General features: G+C 43.3%; 1 protein-coding gene across 1 annotated transcript in view; it reads right to left on the reverse strand.

Annotated features, from left to right (window-relative positions):
• Positions 1 to 9,941, reverse strand: part of igf1rb (insulin-like growth factor 1b receptor) — a gene marked incomplete at its 5' end in the record, with an annotated part of 56,902 nt that extends 46,961 nt beyond the window's left edge. Inside the window, one exon of the mRNA XM_080498963.1 lies at positions 9,851 to 9,941. Within this exon, the coding sequence (XP_080355089.1) occupies positions 9,851 to 9,941 (91 nt within the window). The remainder of the gene's footprint in view (positions 1 to 9,850) is intronic.
• Positions 9,942 to 11,493: the final 1,552 nt, after the last annotated feature.

Raw genomic sequence — 11,493 nt, forward strand, 5'->3', positions numbered from 1 at the left:
GAAATGAATAGAGAACTACACATGTGGTATAGAACAAAAGTCATTATCATCAAAAACATAAATATATACGCCATCTTGTCGGTGGAACGTCCTCATCCTGCCACCCACCACAAAAACATGACTTGTGCGGCATACGCAAGTCAGACAGTCCCAACAACAGTTTCCACAGTGTCGGAGCTGAATGAACAGAAAGCTCCTCTGTTTACAGTTTCTATTATGCTCTGGTGTCACTTAACACCGTGAGCAGCTCCACCTGCCTGCGCTGCATTGCATTCAGGTACAGTAGGGTGGAGACCACATGTGTTTGGGAGTTAAGCCAACTGTAACCAAGTCCGTAAAAAGAGCGAAAAATAATACAATGGCCTGAATCTTTTGTGGTTTAAGTCACAGAAGGCTGAATAATTCAAAGCAAAAAGTTTAATTTAAAGCGACTTTCAATGTAGCCGTCAATTAGAGCCACAAAATCAAATACTGTGCGTTAATCCTCTTCAGGAAAAACAACATGACGGCTAATAATGTCAAAGCAGAGCAACATTCAGCAACCAACCATGAATGAAGAAAACGACTATAGTGTCTGCTTTTTGTGGCTATTATGTGAGATACAAATGTCAGAGATTTACAAAAACACTTAATTGAGACACATTTTTCCAAATCTAGGTATATGACTGAAAAAAATACCATATACCGTATTTTCTGCCCTATAAGGCGCACCGGGTTATAAGGCGCACCTACATTGATTGACATAATTTACAACTTCATTCATATATAAGGCGCACCGCCCTATAAGGCGCATGGAATAGACCAGCGGTCAGCAACATCTATAGCTCAAAGCCATTAGGTTACATTTTCCACTGATTCTAACACCCAGAGAGGTGCACATGCTTTATTTTAATAGTCTACCTGCAGCCTATGCCAGGAGGACACTACACACAAAACCTTCTTCACTACTGGTTGACAACTTACAACTACCGGTAATAATAATAATAATAATAAACTAAACTACATGAACTAAGCAACAAAAACACAACACAACACAATTATTACCGACACCACAAACCAAATATAACCCCCAATAATTGCATTTAAAACACCACAAACAGCTGCAATGAATTATGAGAGTTTCTATCGGCTGCACTGAGGAGCTCAGGTTGAATTTGTCGCTGCAAGGCATGATGTCCCATCATGCCTTGCAGCGACAAATTCATGTTTTGTGTTGTTGGAGGTTATTGTGGGTTGTTGTTGGGCTTGGTGTTGTGTTGATTGTGTTTATGCTGTGTTTTTGTTCCCCAGTTTAGGGAGTAATTATTTCATCTAGTTTATTTTGGTTTGTTAGAATGTTGGTGTGCAACCATGAGTGATTAAGGTGTTGTGCGGAGTGTCGTCCGCTCTGAAGATCCGGTTGCGAAGTTAGAGTTGTCAAAATAAAAGTTTCTGGTTGATCAGCTGTCAAATAGCAGTCTTGAGTAGAACAATCGTCCATATATAAGGCGCACCGGGCTATAAGGCGCACTGGCAGCTTTTGAGAAAATTTGAGGTATTTAGGTGCGCCTTATAGGGCGGAAAATACGGTACTGTTAATACATTATATATTGCAATAATATTGTACTGCTTGGTTTTCCCTTTTTTTTTATTGCAGTCTCCATGAGTCATGTCAATTACCTCATTGTTTAGTCTGATGCGATCAAAGCGGCTAATAAGTGTTCATAAACTATTTGCATATCTCCCCGTTTATTGGCCCATAAATATACAATGTAATAAAACAAAAGACGGCATTCTACTATCCTGAAATAGTGATACCTATAAGAGAGGTTTGTCCAATATTGACAGTACACTTGAGCTGCGCCGCCGTTGACCGAACATGTTTGCCTTTCCTGTCTCATTTTCAATGGCAACTTAACGCAGTGTGACAAAGTAAATACTCCAGTCAGGTTTGATTCAAGCTTAGGTTAACAGGGCTATAAACTTTTGATTGCCTTGCCTTTTCGCCACTTGATCCTCACATGTCTACCCAGTACAGCCTCAGAGCTTTGTTTCACTGTGCGCTTGTCAAAGTAAAACCGTAAATCTATGAGCGTTTCTACACTGGCAGCAAATTAAATGCAGTATGTGATGACACGACCTGCCAAATGAAAAGACAATATTAATGATAGGGGAGTTTCACATGCACTCCGGCATCATTACTCTTCTACAAACGCGAGTCTACAGCCACAGAGGATGGACTGTCGGGCAACAGATATTTAGACGTTGCTATCTTATCTGATAATTTGGCAGTGGTGGAGTATTAAATCCTGAGAAACGTCTGATGTTTACAATTTTGGTGAATTCAGGCGGTCATGAATTCAGAAGGTGACTCAGTGGGAAATTCTCTCCCGAGTCAAGACCAACGAAGATCTGCATATAAATGACGAAAGACACCAATTTTCATAATTTGTTGCTCTGAGATGTACCATATAATGACGAGATGTGACATAACTGGTTGATCTTCAGTGCACAAAAAATTCAAACTTTTTTCTTCAGTTCAGCTCGTCTATGTATATTGTGCATTTTGATTTTGCAATAACAATAAACTATGATGCTAAAAATTGTTGGAGAATCACAGGCTTAAAACAAGTTGGATGTATCCTGTGGAGACACTGAACGTCACCACAATCCATTAAATGCCTTATGCAACTCCCTCCAAACTGCAAACAGTCCAAAAAAGACATGGCCAAGTGAAGGCAAAACACTGTGATTGTAGCCTTATAATAAATAAGGATTAGATTGACATCTCTTCTTCGTACAGCAGCTTCTTGTTTTCAGGTCAGGAAGGTATGACGGCAGCATTCATTGATCCTATTGAAGGCCCCATTTATACGACAATGTTTCAAGTGAAAACACAGTAAACAAAGCCTGTTTACATGGAAATGGCAGAAACGCTGAAAATTTGTTTTTGTGTTGAGCCACTCGTGGGTGCTGTCGTAATGAAAACACGCCCACATGACTGAAAATGGACAGATAACAAAGTGTGATTGCTATAACAAGCGACTCAACTATAAAACTACCAAGTCTCAGGAGAATATGGACAGGGAGTCATGACACTATGGAGGCTGCCATTGTTGTTTTTGTCCATCTACTCACACATGTGCAGAGGATTTGTTTACTTTGGGTGTAGTGTGCATGCACAGTAGAAGCACTTTAGGAAAGTTTTGTTTCCCCTGGTTAACACAGAGAAACATGGATCATCTACAAAGTTGTATTTTTAGTGGTTTTTGAGCACAGGACACCAAAAAAAGGAGAAAAAGTTTTCCGTTTTAATCTGAAAATGTTGTGTTTCTGAAAACAGGGTCTAAATTTACGTCCAGTCTGTGATGGAAACGAGAAACAATGTGGTGGGTGGACCAACAGAGAGAGAGAGAGCATGCCTTGATCCTGGTCTGAGTTGCTAATTAGAAGAAAACCCAGACTGTAACTGGAGTACGTCGCCCCCTACCAGAGGAGCCCACCTGTGCTCGTCACTGCAGAGGACGACGTAGTGTCTGGTCTTAGGATCAAAGAACACACAACAGGACAAAGCTGCGTTTCCCCTTTTGATGTGAACAAATTGCAAAAAATTTGCATTTATGTACTATTAGGTTCACTGTACTGTGTGAAGCACCTTTCTCATTCAGTGACACGTTACACTAACTCAACTCGGACAGACACTTCTCGAAGCAAAAACATCTATAAAGAGCAGGGTTTTATCAAAATGAAAAAGAAACCTTTCTGCTCAACGTATTGAAGCCTCCGACTAACCCGCATCAGGAGAGGTTTGGCAAAGCCCCACAGTGATAATCGGCGATGATAGGTGGGTTGTTTGCCTTTCCAACTTTTCCTCCCACCTGGCTAAGGTGCTCTAAACAATACTTAGCCCGAAGCCCCAGCAGCACCCACAGAAACATGGAGGCCATTATCGCACATCACTGTGAGGAGGAGTCAGACTTCAAAAGCTGGAGGGTTAGTGAGTCATGGAAAACTCACACCAACCAGCTAACAGGTTGTCACACTACCACTTTAATGCTGGTCTATAAAATTTAACTGTATAAATGCAGCAGTGGGAGGGAACATGGGTGCATCGCCTGCAGAGAATACACTTTTCCATCCTGTTTCACAGTTGAAGATGGGAGCTGCTGCATTTTTTAAGTGTGAACATATTTATTGTTTTTCAAGTTCCTGTTTTACGTCTTACCATGAGGAGCTTTATTTTGCACTATAATAGTCGACTGTGTTTTCGGAGGGTCTTTCATATTTACTTCAATGTAGGACAGCCCAGGATAAATAATGTTCCCATCTTTAAAACATTAAGAAACAGTTGCAACTCTATATGTGTTGCATGAAGAGCAGCTCCGAGGGGGCTATGATCCCTACACGACTCCACTACAATGCAAACTGCAGGCGAGTGATCAAACAAACGCATTAGCAGGAGAGGGCAACGTTCCTCCAACAGTCCATTTGTATGTAAAATGTGGAATATTCTTGCAAACTCCTGAGAATTTTGCCTCCAGTTTTCCATTTGGAGATAAAAATGTTTTTTTTTCAATGGATATTTGGGGAAATGTATTGTACATGTGCAGTTAAATTAACTACAGTCTTCGGGTTAGGCAATGACATGATGGGGCATTAAAGAGCAGCGAATACACAGAGTACAGACTGACCACACAAAGGTACAGTGGTTCACAGTTTCGCCTGATTTACCCAGATTGAGTCCAATTGCGAGGCATTCTATGTGCGGTTTGCATGTTGTCCACTTGCCTGGTTTCCATCTACAGTCCATAAAGGTTCATTTGAGGTTAATTGGTGAGTGAAAATTGCCAAGAGGTGTGATTGCCAGTGTATGTGATTGTCCGGTGACCTGTCCAGGCACTTACTATCAGCTGCATGAGCCAGAGGCCGCAGTGATGCCACTTTGAATAAAGAAATATAGCAAAGCCTACTGCCGAGCCTCATCTTCTTTAGATCAGGGAAAAAAAGAAAAAAAAACTTGCTTCCTCCTGGTTTGATCATAGTGTTGGTTATTACCTTATGTCTTGAATTAAAACCCTTTCAGATTTCTACCGAAATGTCAACAGTCATTTACTGAGATATGCTCAAAGATAGCTATAAAATAGAAGTTTATGCACGCCTAACTGGCAGAAAGTAAAGAAGGGAATGGTGACTGAAATTGGACAGTTGGTAATCGGTCGGTAAACAACTTCATAAAATTGGATTGCGTTCAGTATCTGACAAATATACTGATATGTTGTTTTTTTTTATGAGGCAATACTACTCACAGCTACTTCTCTGTAAACGATTAACATGTAAAGTTTACTTCAAAGCGAATTGAAAAGTTTTCAGCGGGTATATTTGAAGGCAGCCGGGGTGGGTTTTCTTCGTGTGACAGCATTGACACCGGCTTTCAAAGAGACTGGGATCAACCCTTGTTTACAACCTTTTGCCAAACAAAGCACTCAGGATTGTTTCATTCAAATGATTTATGGTAGCCTCTAGGCAGTGTTGCAACAACACTTCAGGCTCACTTCAATCGCTGCCGCCTGCATAAACAAATATTTTCACCAATCAACCAATTCTCCACGATAAGAGAGTAAGACACCAAAGCTCAAATTGTGTTAAAGTTTCCCAAAGATAATAGCTAAAGGTTAGGAACTTTCCTCCACCAACAGACAAAAATTCAAAGCAGCTATGATAAAGAAGATGAAGCAACACATGAAAGAGTCATCTAAAGTTGGTCAATATTAGATTTCTCGTAACTTATCACCCATAAATGAGTCAGTTAATAGGATTACATAAATCCCACAACACTGACAAGAGTAAACTTCAACTAAAATGCCAATGCACACATGTGCAGAGTGGAGAAGAGCATTCATCTGCCAACAAGAAAAGCTCCCCACTCATTTGCAGCACATTATTTGGCACTCGATGCAACATCGTTGAAGAACACAAGCAGAAGTTTTCTCCGGACACAAAATTTTCCACTGCGACTCACCGGAAAATGGTCTGAGTGCCCAAGCTCCTACAACTACTGCTAACCCTCACTGAAGCCATGTTGTGTTTATCGAGGGTGTAGCTATCAAGCAAATGTGGATTTGCGTTATTGGAGTTTGAGCAGAGCCAATGAGGTTTGTTGAAGGATGAGCTTTAAGAAGCATGTAAACAGAAGACCTGAAATAGGAGAAAATGTCCTCATGTGACCGATGTCTCCTCTTCTATCCCTCGTCTTTTAAATCATCTCGTCGTTCATTTCCTCTTTATAACACTCAAATCTCAAGCAGACGGGACATAAAACATTTATTGGCCGCCGGGATCTGTATAGAATAAGGCCACGTTTACATATAGCCAGGTGTTTACATTAAACGGATACTTTCCCCTGCACATTTTTGAAAATAAAAATACACTGCCCATAAAAAATATAGTAGGCAGTGTAACAAGAAACATAAAGCCATGCTAACCAATCAGAATCTTGAAAAAAACAAAAACATGACACGCATATGACACTAGTGCTGCAACAGCTAACGCCAACAGGCTGATGCTAATATACTAGTGCTGTGAGCAAGGCTATGAGGCTAATCAAATGTTTTCATGCTATTGTTTGGCCGACTATCAGTGACATTATTCTGTAGTGTATTCATCATGTTAGGAGTAGGCTCATGTTCATCTAATTCCGTCACAGATTGTACCCTGCATATTGTCACAAAGTGATTTCATGACACATTGAAGGCAATATTATTGGTAAGATTGTTGTAGGTTTTCTTTTAACCCTGATTTGCAGTGCTAAACATTTTTCATCAAAAAAAAACTAGCAAAAAAATACCACAGCATTTACAGGTGATGTGGAAATATTCCTTTGAATTTTTTTATAATAAACATTTGCTTTATAGAAAGCGGGTGAACTAATATTAAACAGAGAAAACTCGGGAAAGTCTGCACTGCGTGGGGTAAGAGAGACCTTTGGTGTGATTTAAGGCAGGAAGCGTGCTGGTATGGTGGTTATGTCTCTCTGTAATGTACTTGTCAGCGCACAGTGTCAGCAGCCCTCAGCGAGCTGCATACCTGTTAATACACTCCCCAACACCCGGGCCTGTAAAAACACACACACACACACACACACACACACACACACACACACACACACACACACACACACACACACACACACACACACACACACACACACACACACACACACACACACACACACACACACACACACACACACACACACACACACACACACACACACACACACACACACACACACACCCTGGTGACGTTACATCACCACGGCCCTCAAATGCTTTTCACCCTCTGTGGCCTCGCTGCAGCGCCAGCATGGCCGTCTTTCATGGGAACTGCTCCTGACCGCCTCTCGTGGAAAAAAAAAAAAAAAAAAAAACACTCAACAAAACAGGAAAAACTTTTCTGATCAAAACAACCACCGGCTAAGTGAAAATAGCAATAGCAGGTGTAGCGGCCTAATAACTCTCCCTCCACACTGACACATTTTAAACAGCTGAGTACACAAGCCTATCACTGCAGCTTTGACGAGCCTCCAGATCACATATTTACTTTTTGATAACCTTTTCCGAGCGGGCTGCAGCACTCCGACTGTCCGCTGACAATCGGAGGAAATCCACATGGAAGCCCCATGAGAGGAGGAATAGGAAGCAATACTCCTCTCCGAGCCGACGTTTCATGCCACTGCCACTACACTGCAGCAAGTCTAGTGACAGATTGCCCATTGGGGGCAAACGTATTCAGAAATACTTCTCAACATGAGAGGCAAGGTGAGAAAGAAAAAAAATACACTGGGAAGGGGTGATTTTAAAACAACAACCCCAGAAAATACCAAACCATTCGAGACAAGAGACAGCTTGGAGAGCTGATCTTGAAAAAGGTGCGTCTGCGGCGGTGCGACCCGGTTAACCCGAACCCGCCAGCTGATAGAGTGAACTGGCAGGAATGCTCCAGAGTCCGGCCACACAAGGAACCTTTTAGACGGCTCGGCGGCGGAGTGAGAATCACCGAGGATTTCTATGGGAGAATCTCTCCGCCGCTCCCCGGGTTTGTCCCGGCGACCGCCGGGGCTAACAGTAAACCCCATAACACACAGTTCACAGGCTCCTCACTCTTTCCAATCAACAGGACTTTTTGCTCGTGAATGTACTTTGGCTTGTTCTATTTTAGACCTCCACACCCCGGTTCAACCCCTGCCTCGTCCGACATGTCGCGATGAATCAGGAAGCCGAGTTTACAGTTCTGCTGGAAACAGAAACGTTTCAGGAGGAAATCTTAATCAACATAAGACACTTTAAAAACCATCAAAGACGTTCGTTTACAAGCTGACAGAAGAGCATAGCGCAGTGGTTAGCCACAGGCGGGCTCCATTATTTGCAATAAATAAAGTAATACGGTACCAATTGGTGGCGGGTTTACTCCAAATGCAAGACATCCTATAAGATGCTGCAGCACAAGGTAAACGTATACCCTGGACAACCACTGGTTCCATTTAATCCTGATGATCCAAAACGACGACAATCCGTTTTTCAGCATCACCTTTACACAAGCTGACACACAAGAGTTGATCAGACTCGGTTCAGATCAGTGTTTTGTGATTGTGCAGCTTGGGGATGAAATAACAGAAGCGCAACTGTCTGAATGCGATTGTCCAATGTCATCAGGAACGGACCCGATTAACCGTTTGCTGTCATTTTCTCACTCTGACTCAAAAGTCTGGACGTGGAGACGGATACAGTCCCCACCCCTGTCAGTCGCCCCGTTTTAGACCGGGGTTTACAAGTCTCGACGGCGGATACCTTACACTCTTTGTTGACTCTGATTCACCACATTGTGACTCAGTTGACAATGTGCCGTTTATATATATAGCCTGACTGACTTTCTCGACGGGCTGAGTCACTGCAATGTATTTAACGGTACACTTTAATCTGAGTCATGTTTGAAAAGTCGGCTCAATTTCTAACTGAATTTCTCCACCAAAATCATGTTTACATGTTAAAACTTCAACAAAAACTTTACCAATTAATGTCTCAATGTGTTTCTTATGCGTTGTATGGAACAACCCATGTAGTACATTATAAGTCAGAGGAAGAAATGGTCACATGAAAAATTAGCACGGGGACTGATGGCCAAGGCTTAAGTTGACTCAAGTTTTGCTGAATGAGAACTATCTCCTGATAAAAAGCAGTTTTAACATGATCTTTACAGTGTATTTGATTGGAATTCAATTGGAAATATTTTTTTTTCGACATTTTCAGGTCAGTTGAGTGAAGTAAATAAAGTTTGGGTGTATCCTGCCCTCTTCTAGTGAGTCAGGACTGGCTCCATCACCTACGCAGGACTAAGCAGTATAGAAGATGAATGGAAGTAATTAAAAAAAACTATATATTTTTTTCATGAACTATCCATTTCCCCCCCACTTTGAAATACCAGTTTCACAAGATAACAATTGCTCTGCTAGCCAAGGTGCTCGACTCAATCAACAAACATAGACAAATTCTGACCATTTTAGACCCGATAAAGCCAATAATAACAGTCAATTTGATTTTCGGATTTCTCAGCGGCACCCAGACGACCGGTCAATCAGAGTTAAAGGGCCACACGTGGCCCGCGGGCCTCATGATGCCCAGGTCTGTTAAAAGCACATACTTGGCGTGTTTTACACTCTCGTCTCCCAAAACACGACCATCGTTTCACAGAAATAATAGAGGGGAGAAGAAAAAAAACGTGTCGGCTTGACTTGAATGCAAGGCAATAAAAGGCATTATTCCCCCTCGTTGAGAGCGGTGGGGACGGAGTGTCGGTGTGCGGCGGCTTCGCTTACTCTCTGCGGTGGCGGGCCGGAGGCAGGACGACAGACCCAGCATCAGACCCCAAAACAAGGTCAAGCGGCTCCTTTCCGCCCGAGCCCTCATTCCTGGACGAGTAAATCCCCTTCTCAAATACTGGAAACGAGTCGCCTGGAGCGGGAAGGAGGAGGAGGAGGAGGAGGAGGAGGAGGGGTGGTGGTGGTGAGAACGCGGGCCGGGAGCCGGCATGAATTCTTCGTACACCTTTTAATCTTCAGCCAGCACCTTTTAGCCGTTAGCCGGCTAATGGGGCTAATAGCTAGCCGGGGAGCTCGCTCACGTTTCCGAAACGGCTGGAGTCCGGCTCGAGCTCCGCGAAAAATCACCGATTTATCCAACGGGACGCGAGATTCCTACTCATAGTTCTCTTTTGTTTTGGGATTTGTTGGGGTTTTTTTTGTTTGTTTATTTATTCCCGCCGCACTGGAGTGTGTAGTGAGAGCATTGCGGCTAGAGTGTCGCCGGGGATCCCTCTGTAATCCACATCTTCACGCTCCATATCTGGAGGAGAGCGAGAGAGAGAGAAGAGCGGAGGCAGAAAGCGGGTCAGAGCTGCCTTCGCAGCCGGGATGGAGGCAGGCAACGCGGACACACATGGGTACACCGCCCCGTTTCGAATGAACTGGAGTTTTTCCCCCTAATTTCCAGGATAAAAAAAAAAAAAGAAAAGAAAAATCTGGTTTGAGACCGCAGCCTCCTTCTTCTCCTCCTCCTCCTCAGCCTCTCACAACGCGCACACACACCGCGTTGTTGTGGTGGCTGTAATTCACCTTCATACCGGCGGGGAAAGCGCGATTTTTCTGTTCTGTCCGTTTCTTTTTTTCGCCTCTTATCGCTCCGGTCCTAAAGGTCTGAAGCCCTCCGTCGATAGATGGGCGATCGTTCGGCGTAGTTGTGCAGATTATTGCACAGGTACACACACACGCACACACACACGGTCTCCTTCTAGCAGTCTGCAGTCTGCCGCGTTCGCTGTAAACACGGCGCCGTGCGCACAGATCGTCTCCGCCCCGCGCGATGCTCCACTCGTACTTATACTTGCGCGCTCCTCCGCCGTGCGAGAGGGCGTCGCTTCTTCACTGCAGCTTATCCACCACAGGAGAGCAGTTACCATAGTGATCGCTCTGGTACTCTGCAAGAGGGGCTCCCTCTCATCTGTGCATGCACACACTGTATTTTGCAGAGGAAATACACATTATATCTAGAACTGGACAGCCTATCTCCATGGCTTATTTGGGGTTTGCCCCAGAATATCAGCAGACTACAGTGGATGAACCCAGAACTTTATGTTTTTAGTGGACTTGTTCTTTCAAAGACATTGGTAAAAGGCACAACATTACTGATATAGTACCTTTTCAGCGCTTGTAGAAATGCTATTCATCTATTCACACATACGAATTTCACCCACACGCTCAAGCAAAATGGGCTTCAGTGTCTTGCTCAAGTACACCTTTACATATTGACAGAGATTAAAAGTGTGAAGAAACTTCTATCCATCAATCTTCTATTTCACCTTATCCAACTTAAGGCTGATGTTGCGGCTGACATTCCCCAGAGGCAGCTTACACCCTGGATAAGTCAGACACAAGGAGACAAACAGTCACGCTCGATGGTGATT

Source organism: Blennius ocellaris (assembly GCF_963422515.1).
Source record: "Blennius ocellaris genome assembly, chromosome: 1".
Taxonomy (NCBI): domain Eukaryota; kingdom Metazoa; phylum Chordata; class Actinopteri; order Blenniiformes; family Blenniidae; genus Blennius; species Blennius ocellaris.